Source organism: Panthera onca, chromosome B2 (genome assembly GCF_046562875.1).
Source record: "Panthera onca isolate mPanOnc1 chromosome B2, mPanOnc1 haplotype 2, whole genome shotgun sequence".
Classification (NCBI taxonomy): Eukaryota; Metazoa; Chordata; class Mammalia; order Carnivora; family Felidae; genus Panthera; species Panthera onca.
This window is the reverse complement of record NC_138343.1, coordinates 31,089,239-31,104,483: the sequence shown is the minus strand read 5'-3', so window position 1 is coordinate 31,104,483 and position 15,245 is coordinate 31,089,239. Positions and strand designations below refer to the sequence as shown.

The window sequence follows — 15,245 nt, the reverse complement described above, 5'->3', positions numbered from 1 at the left end:
GAAAAGGTATATGCACCCCTGTTTATCGCAGAATCATTTACAATAGTCAAGATACAGAAGCAACCTAAGTGACGATCAATAGACAAATGAACAAGAAAAAGGTGATATACAGAGAGAATATTATACAGCCACAAAAAGGATGTGATCATGCCATGTGCAACACCACGGGTAAACCTAGAAGATACTATGTTGAGTACATAATTTTAAAAAATAACAATGTCAAGTAAGTCAAAGAAGACAAATACCATATTATTTCACTTATATGGAGATTCTAAAAAAACAGAACAAATGAATAAACAAACAAAAGCAGAATCAGGCCTATAAATACAGAGAACAAACTGATGGTTGCTAGAGAGAAGTGGGGCTGGGGGGTGAAAAAAATGAGTGAAAGGGGTATGGGAGATATAGTCTTCCAGTTATGAAATGAATAAGTCACAGAGATAAAAGGTACAGCACAGGGAATACAATCAATGTTTCTGTAATAGCATTGTATGCTGATACAATTTTAAAAATACAATTTAAAAAAAATACAATTAAAAAAAAAATTACAAACTTCTGTTACCAAACAATCCAGCAACCATGCTTCTTGGTATTTACCCAAAGAAGCTGAAAACCTATAACCACATGAAACCTACACACAGATGTTGACATCAACTTTATTCATAGTTGGTAAAAACTTGGAAGCACCAAAAGGTCCTTCAGTAGCTACATGGATAAATAAACTGTGGTACATCTGGAAAATGGAATGTTATTCAGTGCTAAAAAGAAAAGAGCTATCAAGTAATGAAAAGACACAGCAAAAACTTAAATGCATATTACCAGGTAAAAGAAGCCAATCTGAAAAAGCTACATACTATATGATTCCAATTACATGACATTCTGAAAAGGCAAAACTACTAGGACAATAAAAAGATCAGTGGTTGCCAGGTGGAGTAGAGGAATAAGGATGGATAAAGAGGCAGAGCACAGATTATTTTCAGGGCGGTAACAATACTCTGTATGATATTATAATGATGTATACATGTTACTATATATTTATGCAAACACACAGAATGTACAACACCAAGAGTAAACCATAATGCAAACTATAGAGTTTGAATGATCACTATGTGTCAATATAGGTTGATTAATTGTGACAAATGTACCACTCTAGTGGGAGACAATAATGGGCAGGCTGTGCAATTGCATGTGGGCAGGGGGCATATGGGAAATCTCTATACCATCCTCTTAATATTGCTGTTAACCTAAAAGTGTTCTTAAAAAGTAATCGCTTTTAAAAAATTATCAGAGCAGATTTAAAACACTGACCCAACTCAACCCCCAAAAAAATGAATAATCCAATTAAAAAATGGACAGAAGACATAGACATTTTTCCAAAGACATACAGATGGCCAACAGACACATGAAAAGATGGTCAACATCACTCATCATCAGGGGAATGCAAATCAAAATCACAATGAGGTATCACCTCACACCTGTCAGAATGGCTATAATCAACAACACAAGAAACAATAGACGTTGGCAAAGATGTGGAGAAAGGGGAACCCTCTTGCACTGTTGGTGGGAATGCAAACTGGTGCAGCCACTCTGGAAAACTGTATGTTAAAGTTAAAAATTAACTTTAAATTAAAAACAGTTAAAAACAGAACTACCCTACAATCCAGCAATCACACTACTGGGTATTTATTCAAAGGATACAGAGACACTAATTCAAGTGGATATATGCACCTCTATGTTTATAGCAACACTATAATTATGGAAACAGCCCAAGTAACCATCAATTGATGAATGAATGGATAAAGAAGATATGTATGTTTACACACACACACACACACACACACACACACACACACACACTGGAATATTACTCAACCATAAAAAAGAATGAAATCTTGCTATTTGTAAGGACATGGATGCAGCTAGTGTATTATGCTAAATGAAATAAGTCACAGAAAGACAAATACCATATGATTTCACTGATATGCAGAATTTAAGAAACAAAACAAATGAGCAAAGGGACAAAAAAAAGAGACAGAGGCAAACCAAAAAACAGATTATTTTTAAAAAATATTTACTTATGTTTAAGAGAGCGCATGCAGGGCAGGGGCAGAGAGAGAGAGAGAGAGGGACAGAAGATCCAAAGGAAGCTCTGCACTGACAGGCTAACAGCTAATGAGCCCAACGTGGGGCTGGAACTCACAAACCGTGAGATCATGACCTGAGCTGAAGTCAGATGCTCAACCGACTGAGGTACCCAGGTGCCCCCAAAATACATTCTTAACTATAGAGAACAAACCGATGGTTACCAGAGGAGAAGTGGGTGGGGGCACTGGTTATATAGGTAATGGAGATTAAGGAGGGCACTTGGGGATTAAGGCACTTACATTACATTAAAACTTCTAAAAATAAGTAAAATAAATAAAATTTTAAAATTTAATAAAATAAATCAAAATTTAAAAATGACCCAGCTATATGCTATCTGTAAGAAACTCCAAATTTTACAATAAAGAGAAAATGACAGAAAATGTATACAATGGAAGCATTAATTTTTTTAAAAGCAGGAGTAGCTAGGGGCACCTGGGTGGCGCAGTCGGTTAAGCGTCCGACTTCAGCCAGGTCACGATCTCACGGTCCGTGAGTTCGAGCCCCGCGTCAGGCTCTGGACTGATGGCTTGGAGCCTGGAGCCTGTTTCCGATTCTGTGTCTCCCTCTCTCTCTGCCCCTCCCCCGTTCATGCTCTGTCTCTCTCTGTCCCAAAAATAAATAAAAAAACGTTGAAAAAAAAAAAAAAGCAGGAGTAGCTATATTAATATCACATAAAGTAGACCTCAGAGTAAAAATTTACCAGAAACAAGAAGGGATATTACATAATGATTTTAAAAAATCCAACAAGAAGACCTAGAAATCCCAAATGTGTATGCACAAAACAAGACAGCTTCAAAATATATGGAAGAAAAAACTGATAGAACTGAAAAGAGAAAGAGAAAAAACTCAGTTAAAGCTGGGAAATTCAATACCCCATTCTCAGCAATTGATAAAACTACTATATAGAACATGAAAGAAGTGAGAGGATCAGCCATGTGGATATCTGAGTGGAGAATAATTTAGGCAGAGAGGATAAGGAGTAAACCAGTCTGGAGTAGGAATGTTTTTAGACTATTTGAGGGATAGCAAGAAAGCAAGGGTGGCTGGTACAGAATAAAATAATACAATGAAGATAAGCTATTAGTGAGTTATAGGGAACAGATCTTCCAGTATTTTCTTCTGAGAGGTGCTGTAATGGCTTTGACTGTGAATCAAGAAAGATGGAAAGTTATAAGTGAATCATAATCAGAGGGGTGACATGAATCTTAAAAGGATCCCTGTGGCTGCTATATTGGGACTCACTGGAAGGCAAGGGTGAAATCAAAGCAATCAGAGAGATGAAAGTAACTTGGATCACAATGAGAGTCATAAAGGTAGTGAGTAGTAGCAGGTTCTTACATCATACTGAGGGATCTGCTGTCCTACTAAAGCACTGTATCCTGCTAGGAGTCTTGAATGGTACTTAGAACAAAGAATTAGGGAAATGGGAATACAGAACTGTGTTTCTAATCCAAAAACACTACCATTAATATACCTTCTTGTTTCGACTTTCAGAAATGCCTTAAGTACCTCGTAGTAAGTTCCTAATCTATTTCCAATACTTTAGTTTCTTTTAGGGCAGAGATGGGCAAACTTTTCTGTAGAGGGACAGATAATAAATATTTTAAGCCTTGCAAGCCATAAAGTTTCTGTCATAACTACTCAACTCTGCTGCCATAGCACATAAGTAGTCATAGATAATATGTAAAAGAAAAAACATGGATGTGTCACAATAGAACATTATTTGTAGACAATGAAACTTGGATTTCATATAATTTTCTCATGTCACAAATTACCACTCTTATTTTTGCAACCATTTAAAAATGTAGATCCATCCTTAACCCATAAGACATACAAAAACAGGTAGCAAGCTGGATTGTTCCATGGGTTATACCTCGGCAACCCCAGATCCTTGAGTTTAAATACATACTTTTATCCCTGATAAACATAATCTTGGGGTTTCTGTTTCTCACAATGTTATGCTTTTTTTTAAATTACTTTGTGCTTTCTAATATTAGATGTAACCAAGTAACATGAACATAAGAGATACACACACATATCAGTACCTGGCAAAAAAGTACCTTAACGATTTCATAAATAGTGTCACCATTCATCATCTAAGCAAGACCATTAGTGCCTCCCCTATTTTATAAATTTTAATTGTGCAACTCTAGACAAAATTGCTAATGATTAATTAAAAGTAAAGGCAATTTGGGGCACCTGGGTGGCTCAGTAGGTTAAGTGTCTGACTCTTGATTTTGGCTCAGGGCATGATATCATGGTTTGTGAGTACAAGCCCCGTGTAGGGTTCTGCACCATCAGTGTGAAGCTTGCTTGGGATTCTCTTTCCCTCTCTCTCTGCCCCTCCCCTGTTCATTCTTGCTCTCTCCCTCTCTCAAAAGAAATAAACTTAAAAAAAAAGTAAAGGCAATTAAAGTAGCTAATCACAGTGACATCTGCATCAGGTCAGTTATTCCTTTTTCCCTTCCCCTTAGATTTACAACTAATTAGACATCCACAATGAACCTGAACTTCCTCTGGACAGTGTAACAATATCCAGGACTTTCTACCCATCTGTACCTCCAAAAGTGGGCAGATAGGACCTCAGTGGGGACAGCGGATCCAAAAGAGTACATGAGCCTGCCCCACCATCACTCCCCACACTCAAGAATAAGGGAACCAGGAGAATACAAAACTGGGCAGATACCCACAGCCAATAGAGAATTTTTTGAGGTCAATTTTACCTCACCAGGGAATCTAGCACACCATCATAGTGGGATAGAGACAAGGCATGGGAAATGGAGGAAATCACCAAACTGGCCCCACTCCCTAGGGTGTCTGCAAGGCACTGGGCTTTCAATAGTATCAGAAGCAACTTCTGCACAGGAGATGGAAAGCAAAAGTAGTGACTGACCATCTGGCTACTCCAGTTGTGTGGGCTGCACCTAGAGGAAGGACCTCTATGACTGGGGAAATATCACAGGGCACTTGAAAGAATGCATTTCCTGCTCTCTGCTTTTAGATTTAAGCAGGAGGTCTGCCCATGGACGGCTGGTAGTGTCTTGCCTCACTAAGGATCCCCCTACTGGGCTAGCAGCAGGCACCCTCCAAAGTATCTATCCCTGTCCATTCCCACCCACCCACCTTCCCCATGAGGCCCCAGGTGCTAATCACAGCTCCTCCCACTCTGTTGACGGTTCTTTGTATGTGCTGCCAAGTGCAGCCCTGAGGAGAAACACCACCTTCTGGAATACAAAAGAAAGATTTTCTAATTGCCTGACCCCTGAATTGCAAGAAACAAAGTTACCATAAATTCTTAACTAAAGAAGGTGTCTGCTACTTCAAATGTGAACACAAAAACACATATTGTCAAATACTATGAAAAATCAAGGAAATAGGTATCATTTTAAAAAATGATAATTCTCTAGCAAACAAACTGTAAGGCATGGAATATTGTGTTTTAGCTGATAAAAGAATTCAAAATAGCTGTTATGATGAAATTCAATGAGTTACAAGAAAACTCAGAAAGGCAATTCACTAATTCATAAATAAAATTATTGAAGAGAATGAATTCTTTACCTAAGGAATTGAAATTATTTTTAAAAAACAAATTCTGAAGCTGAAGAATTCATAAGTGAAATGAAGATGCAACAGAGCTTAAGTAACAGGGCAGACCAGATGGAAGAAGGAATAGATGACTTGGAGAACAGGAATAGCGAAATATTTTAGTTACAAGAAAATAAAGGAGAAGAGAAGGAGAAGGAAATACAGAGTTTATTTAAAGAAATATTAACTGAGAACTTCCAAACCTTGAGAAGGAACTGGACATACAAGTCCACAAAGCTAACAGAACACCTATTACCTCAAAGCAAAAAGACCTCCAAGACACATGACAGTGGAACTGTCAAAATCAATGATAAAAAAAAGAATCTTAAAGTCAGGCAGAGAGTGGAAAAAAAGTAACCCCCATTAGGCTATCAGCAGATTTCTTGGCAGAAACTCTATAGGCCAGAATAGAATGAAATGATCTATTCAAAATATTGAAAGTTAAAAATTGCCAGCCAAGAATATTTTACCTGGCAAAGTTATTTTTCAGACATGATGGCGAAATAAAGCCTCTTCCAGAAAAACAAAAGCTGAAGGACTTCCCAGCACTAGATCTGCCTTGCAAGAAATACTGAAAGGAGTCCTTCATCTGAAGTGAAAAGACACTAAATAGCAACATAAAAACATATGAAAGTACACAACACCCTGGGAAAGGTGAGAAATAAACAGAATTAAAAGATGGTAATGCTATATTAGAATGGTGTGTTAAGCACTTAACTATAATGTAAAGGCTAAAGGAAAAATGTATTAAAAATAACTAAGCTACTTCAATTTGTTAATGAATTTGTTAGTAGAAAGACCTAAATTATGACATCAAAAATATAACAGAACAGAATAAAGCCTTTATAGGCAAATGAAAATAAGTTGTCATTAGTATAAAGTGGATTATTGTATCTATGAGATGCTTTATGTAAGCCTCATGGCAACCACAAAGCAAAAGTCTAGAGATTTACAAAAAATAAAAAAGAAGAGATTGAGCATGTCACCACTGTAAATCACCAATTTACAAAAGTAGGCAGAAACAGGTGGAAAAAAACAATGGAGATACAAAAACAAAAACAAAAAAACAAACAAAAAACAATAAGACGGCAGTAAGTCCTTACATGTCAATAATCGCTCTAAATGTAAATGGATCAAATTCACCAATCAAAAGGCATAGAGTGGCTAAATAGATACAAAAACTAAACCCAACCATATGTTGTCCACAGGAGACTCGTTTCTGCTCTAAAGACACACATAGGCTCAAATTGAAGAGTTGGAAAGAGATATTCCATGCAAATGGTAACCAAAAGAAAATGGAAATAGCTATGTTTATATCACACAAAAGAGACTTTAAGCCCAAAACAGTAACAAAGACAAATAAAGTCATTATATAATGACAAAGGGGTCAATACATCAAGAAAATATAACAATCTTAAATATATACACTGCCAACACTGAAGTGCCTAAATATATTAAGCAAATACTAGCAGATCTGAAGGGAAAAATAGACAACAATACCACAAAAGTAGGGTATTTCAATACCCCACTGTCAGCAATGGATAGATCATGCAAAAAGAAATCAACAAGAAAACACTGAAATTGAACCCTACTTTAGATTAAACAGATTTAGAAAAAATATATAGAATATTCTATCCAACAAAAGCAGAATACACAGTCTTCACAACTGCTCATGGAACATTCTCACAAAATAAATCTTGGCAAATTTTGGAAGACTGAAATAATAACCAACAATGTTTTTTGATATAAATGGTATGAAACCAGAAATCAACAATAAAAGGAAAGCTGTAAAATCTACAACTCTGGAAACTAAATTCACTTCTGAACTACCAACAGGTTGAAGAAGAAGTCAAAGGGGAAATTTAAAAAATTATCTGAAAACATGTCAAAACTTATGGGATATGGCAAAAGCAGTTCTGAGAAAAAAATTATAGAATAAATGCATATATTAAGAAATTAGAAAGACCTCAAATAAACAAACTAACTTTATACCACAAAAAAACTAGAAAAAGAACTAATTAAGCCCAAACTTAGCAGAAGGAAGAAAATAATAAAGATCAGAGTGGAAATAAATGAAATAGAGAACAGAAAAACATATCACCAACAAAACTAAGAGATGGTTTTTTGAAAAGGTTAAAAAAATTGACAAACCAGGGGCACCTAAGTGGCTCATTCAGTTAAGCATCTGACTTTAGCTCAGGTCATGATCTCACCATGCATGAGTTCAAGCCCTGCATCAGGCTCTGTGCTGATAGCTCAGAGCCTGGAGCCCACTTCAGATTCTGTGTCTCCCTCCCTCTCTGCCCCTTCCCCACTCACACTGTCTTTCTCTCTGAAAAATAAATAAACATTAAAAAAAATTGACAAACCTTTAGCTAGATTAAGAAAAAAGAAAACAAAAAAATAAAACTAAAAATTAAACAGGAGACATTACAATGAATACTATTGAAACATATAGGATCATAAGAGACTACAATGAACAATTATATGCCAACAAATTATATAATCTGAAAAAAAATGAAAAAAAATCCTAGAAGCATGGAAAGAAATACAAAGAAAAAAAAATCTGAACAGACTAATGACAAGTACAGAGACTGAATCAGGCATCAAAAACCTCACAACACAGAAAACCACGACCAGATGGTTTGTTTCACCAGTAAATTCTACCAAATATTTAAAGAATCAATGCCAATCCCTCACAAACTCTTCCCAAAATTTGAAGAGGAAGGAACACTTTGGACCATTCTATGAGACCAGCATTACCCTCATAACAAAGCCAGGTAACACTACTACAAGAAAAGATCATCAATATCCCTAATAAATATACATGCAAAAATTCTAAACAAAATATTAGCAAATTGAATTTAAGAACACACTAAAATGATTATATACCATGACGAAGTGAGATTTTACGTGGAATGCATGTCTGATTCCATACACATAAATCAATAAATTTAATACATCACTTTCATAGAAAGATAAAAATCACATGATCATCTCAATACATGCAGAAAAAGCACTTGACAAAACACAACTTCCTTTCATGATAAAAACACTGCACAAATTGGATATACAAAGAATATACCTCAACATAATGAAGGCTACATATGACAAATCCACAGCTAAGATTATACTGAACAGTGAAAAACTTGAAGCTTTTCCTCTAAGATCAGAAACAAGACAATGATGCCTACTCTCACCATTCTCATTCAATAATAGTACTAGAAGCTGTGGCTAGATCAATTAGGCCAAAGAAATAAAGGCATCCAAACTGCAAAGGAACAAGTAATACTGTCACCATTTGCAGATGATATGATTTAATATATAGAAAATCCCAAAGACTAAAGCCAAAAACTGTTGGAACTAATCAACCATTTCAGTAAAGCTGCAGGATGTGAAATCAGCATGCATTATTTCTACACACAAATAATGAAATATCTAAAAGTAATAAAAAAAAAAACTATCCCATTCACAACACATCAAAAACAATAAAATACCTAGGAATAAATTTAACCAAGGAAGTGAAAACTACAGGATTTAGCTGAAAGAAATCCAAACAGATACAAATGAAAAAATATCCTATGTTCATGGACTGGAAGAATTAATACTGTTAAAATGCTCATACTACCCAAAGCCATATATCGATTCAATGTAAGACCCACTTAAATACAAACAGCATTTAAGAAATAGACAAAACAGTCCTAAAATTTGTTTGGAACCACAGAAAAACCTGAATAGCCAAAGCAATCTGGGGGGAAGGTAGAGGGGGAGTGGAGGTATCACACTTCCTTAATTTAAACTATACTATAAATAGTAATAGTAATAAAAACTGTACATGAATGTAGACACATAACCAACAGAACAGAGAGTCCAGAATTAAACCCCCACATATAAAGTCAACTAATACTCAAGGAGCCAAAAACAATAGAAAAAGAATAGTCTCTTTAACAATGGTGCTGGGAAAACAAGATAAATACATGCAGAACAACAATAATAGTAGGAGATTTTAACACCCCACTTACATCCAAGGACAGATTATCTAACCAGAAAATCAACAAGGAAACAATGGCTTTGAATGACACACTGGACCAGATAGATTTAACAAATACATTCATGGCATGCCTGAGTGGCTCAGTCGGTTAAGTGTCCGACTGAGGCTCAGGTCATGATCTCACGGTTCGTGAGTTCGAGCCCCATGTCAGGCTCTGGGCTGACAGCTCAGAGCCTGGAGCCCACTTCAGATTCCATGTCAACCACAAGAAAAATCTGGAAAGACCACATATAGCTGGAGGCCAAATAATATGCTACTACACAATGAATGGGTCCACCAGAAAATAAAAGAAAATTTTAGAAGTACATGGAAACAAATGAAAGTGAAAACACAATGGTCCAAAACCTGTGGGATCTGGCAAAAGTGGTTACAAGAAGGAAGTTACTTCAAGAAACAAGAAAAATCTCAAATAAACAAAGTAAACTTACATCTAAAGGAGCAAGAAAAAAACAACAACGAACAAAACCCCAAAGCAGCAGAAGGAAGGAAATTATAAAGATTACAACAGAAATAAATGACATAGAAACTAAAAAAAAAAAAAAAAATAGATCAATGAAACCAGGAGCTGGTTCTTTGAAAATAAAATCAGTAAGATTGATAAACCTCTGGCCATACTTATCAACAAAAAAAGAGAAAGGACTCAAATAAATAAAATGACAAAGAAGAGAGGAGAAAGAACCAACACCACAGAAATATAATCACAAGAGAATATTAAGAAAAACTATATGCCAAACTATATGCCAACAATTGGACAAACTAGAAGAAATGGATATAAATACCTAGAAACATATAACCTACCAAAACTGAAAGAAGAAATAGAATATCTGAGCAGACTAATATCCAGCAACAAAAATGAATCAGCAATTAAAAAAAAAAAATAACAACAAACGAAAGCCCAGGGTCAGATGGCTTCACAGGCAAATGCTACTAAACATTTAAAGAAGATATATATTCTTCTCAAAATATTCCAAAAAAACAGAAAAGGAAGGAAATTCCAAATTCATTCAAATTCAAATTCATTCCAAGTTCATTCAATGAGGCCAGCATTACCAAAACCAGTTAAGGACACCATGAAAAAAAGAGAACTACAGACCAATATTTCTGATAAGCATAGATGCAAAATTCCTCAACAAAATACTAGCAAACCAAATCCAAATCCATTAATAAAATCACTCACCATGACCAAGTGGGATTTATTCCTGGGCTGCAAGGGTGGTCCAATATTTGCAAATAAATCAGTGTGATACATCACATCAATAAGAGAAAGCATAAGAACCATATGACCATTTCAATAGACACAGAAAAAGCATTTGACAAAGTAAATGCTTTTCACGATAAAACAAACCTCAACAAAGTAAGTTTAGAGGAAATATACCTCAACATAATAAAGGGCATATATGAAAAACCCACAGCTAACATCATCCTCAATGGGGAAAAACTGAGAGCTTTTCCCCTAAGGTCAGGAACAAAATAAGGATGTCCACTCTCACTACTTTCATTCAACACACTACTGGAAGTCCTAGCCACAGCAATCAGACAATACAAAGAAATAAAAGACATCCAAATTGATAAGGAAGAAGTAACACTTTCACTATTTTCAGATGACATGATACGATATATAGAAAACCCTAAATATTCCACTAAAAAAAAACTACTAGAACTGAAAAATGAATTCAGTAACATCACAGGATACAAGATCAATGCACAGAAATGTGTTGCATTTCTCTAGACTGGGATAATGAAGAAGCAGAAAGAGAAATTAAGAGGGCAATCCCATTTACAATTGCACCCAAAATAATAAGATACCTAGGCATACATCTAACCAAAGAGGTGAAAGACCTCTATTCTGAAAACAATAAAACACTGATGAAAGAAATTGAAGATAAAACAAATGGAAAGACATTCCATGCTCATGAATTAGAAGAGTAAACACTGTTAAACTATCTATACTTCTCAAAGCAATCTACACATTTAATGCAATCTCCATCAAAATACCAACAGCATTTTTCACAGGGCTAGAATAAACAGTGCTAAAAACTGTACAGAACCACAAAAGACACTGAATAGCCAAAGAAATCTTGAAGAACCAAAGCTGGAGGCTTCGTTTCACAAATTCTGGACTTCAAGTTATATTACAAAGTTGTAGTCATCAAAATAGTATGGTACTGGCACAAAAACAGAAACATAGATCAACAGAACAGAACAGAAAACCCAGAAATAAACCCACAATTATCATCTTCGACAAAAGCAGAAAAGACCATCCAATGGAAAAAAAGACCGTCTCTTCAACAGAGACTGTTGGGAAAAACTGGACAGCTACATGCAAAAGAATGAACCTGGACCACATTCTTACACCATACACAAAATAAATTCAAACTGGATCGAATTCCTAAATGTGAAACCCGAAACCATACAAATCCTAGAAGAGAACACAGGCAGTAACTTCTTTGACATCAGCTGTAGCAACATTTTTCTAGATACGTCTTCTGAGTCAAGGGAACCAAAGTAAATATAAACTATTGTAACGAAATCAAAATAAAAAGCTGCTACACAGCAAAGGAAACAAGCAACAAAACTAAAAGGCAACCTACAGAATGGGAGACAATATTTACAAATGATATATCTAATAAAGGGTTAGTGTCAAAAACATATAAAGAACTTATAAAATTCAAGGATCAAAAAACAAATACTCCAATTAAAAATGGGCAGAAGACATGAATAGACATTTTTTCCAAAGAAGACATCCAGATGGTCAACATATACGTGAAGAGATTTTCATCATCACTCATCATCAGGGAAATGCAAATCAAAACTACAATGAGATATCACCTCTCACCTGTCAGAATGGCTAAAATCAACAACACAAGAAACAAAAGATGTTAGTGAGGATGTGGAGAAAAAGGAGCACTCATGCACTGTTAGTGGAAAGGCAAACTGGTACAGCCACTGTGGAAAACAATATGGAGGTTACTCAGAAAGTTAAAAATAGAACTACTCTATGATCCAGCAATCTTGCTACTGGGTATTTATCTAAAGAATACAAAAATACTAATTCAACTGGATATATGCACCCCTATGTGTATAGCAGCATTATTTACAATAGCCCAATTATGGAAGTAACCCAAGTGTCCATCAATTGATGAATGGATAAAAGAAGAAGTGAGACTAGAAAGATAGATGATAGACAGAGATAGAGATACCTAGATAAAGACAAAGTGATAACATTCCAATATATATATATATATATATATATATATATATATTGGAATGTTATTCAAATATATATATATATATATATGTATATATATATATATAGGAATGTTATTCAACCATAAAAAGAATGAAATATTGCCATTTGCAACAATACGGATGGAGCTGGAGAGTACAATCTTAAGCAGAATAAGTCAGTCAGAGAAAGCTAAATACCATATGATTTCACTTATATGTGGAATTTAAGAAACAAAAGTGCAAAAGGGAAAAAAGAAAAGAGAGACAAACCAAGAAACAGACTTCATTACAGAGAACAAACTGATGCTTACCAGAGGGGAGGTTGGTGGGAAGATAGATTAACAGGCGATGGGGATTAAGGAATGCATTTGTCAGGATGAGTATCTGGTAATGTATGGAATTGCTGAATCACTATATTGTACACCTGGAATTAACATAACACTGTATATTAAGTAACTTGATTAAAAGTAAAAACTAAAAAAAAACATAAAGAACAATTAAATTAAGCCCCTGTCTTACACCACTCACAAAAATTAACTTGAAATGGACCACTGATTTTAACACAGACCCTGATACCATATAGCTCCTAGAAAAAACTGTAGGGAAGAAGCTCCTCAGTGCTGGTCTTGGCATTGATTTTTCTAGACATGACACCAGAAGCACAAACAACAAAAACAAAAACCAACAAGTTGCACTACATCAAACCTAAAGGTTTCCACACATCAACCGAAAAAATTTTAAAAAGGAAAAGACCACCCATGGAATGGGAAAAACTTTTTGCAAACCATATATTAGATAATGCGTTAATATCTAAAATATATAAAGAACTCTTACAACTCCATAACAAAGAAGAATCTGATTGCAAAATTGGCAGAGGAACTAAATAGAAATTTTTCCAAAGACATCCAAGTGGCCAACAGACACATGAAAGAATGGTCAGCAACACTAATCATCAAGAGAAATGCAATCAAAACCATAATGAGATATCAAGTCACACCTGCCAGAATGGCTCTCATCAAGAACACAAGAGGTTAAGTTTTGGCAAGGATACAGAGAAAAGGGAACCGTTGTATACTGTTAGCAGAAATGTAAATTGGCTCAACCACTATGGAAAACAACATGAAGGTTCATCAAAAAGTTGGCACATATTCTAGGTATATATCCAAAGGAAATGATAACAAGATATCAATAAATACATATACTCTCATATTTACTGCATCATTATTCACAGTAGCCAAGATATGGAAACAATCTAACTGCCCACACCAATGGATGAATGGATAAAGAACATGTGAGATACACACACACACATACACACACACACACACACACACACACACACACACACACTGCAATAGTATTTGACCATGAGAAAGGACATCTTTCCATTTGCAACATCATAGACGGACCTTGAGCATATTATGCTGAATGAATAAGTCTGACAGAAGACAAGCACTGTATGGTATCATTTATATGTGGAATCTAACATAGCCAACCTTAGAAAGTAAAATGGCAGTTACCAGGGAATTGCCGGGGAGGGGGGGAAGGACGGGGTTGGACAGGTGTTGTTCAAAGGTACAAACTTGCAACACATAGTAAATAAGCCCTAGAAATCTACTGTATATTATAGTGAACATAGACAATAATATTGTATGATAATCATCAAGCTTGCTAAGAGACCACATCTTAATGATTCTAACCACAAGAAAGGATCATTATGTAATGTGATAGAGGTTCTAATTATTGCTATAATGGCAGTTATATTACTATATACAAATCCATCAAATTTACATGTTATACACTTTAAATTTGTACAATGTTATATGCCAAACATATTTTAATAAAAAATTTTTAAATAAAATAGCTAATCACAAGATCTTTCTAAAACTACAATAGGCTAAAAGAAGGGGGAGGGAAGATGGAGTTTCCCTATTAATTAAAAGGAACTTCATTGTTTACGACACAGATTCCATCCAGTGCAGAAGCTTGGGGGTTGGTGAAGAAGGAAAAGCCCCATATCTACTGATATTTTTTTCTTTGTCTCTTTCAGTGGACAGTTCTGGAAAAATCAGTAAGTTTGGGTCATTTCTTTGCTTTACCTATTTCTGTGTCCAGAACCTTTGAGTTTTTGTTACTCAATTGTTTTGTATTTCAAGTTCTTTTACCTTAGAAGAGTCAATATTTTAAATAAGTGATTTTCTCATACTTTGATTTCCCCTTTTCTATCTCCCTTTTG

The 15,245-nt window shown here is 35.2% G+C and overlaps 1 protein-coding gene across 1 annotated transcript in view; it reads left to right on the top strand.

Moving 5' to 3' along the window:
- The window catches only part of LOC132666288 (uncharacterized), a 175,568-nt gene that overhangs the window by 26,157 nt on the left and 134,166 nt on the right, over positions 1-15,245 (top strand). Inside the window, exon 10 of the mRNA XM_078446785.2 lies at positions 15,060-15,080. Within this exon, the coding sequence (XP_078302911.2) occupies positions 15,060-15,080 (21 nt within the window). The remainder of the gene's footprint in view (positions 1-15,059; positions 15,081-15,245) is intronic.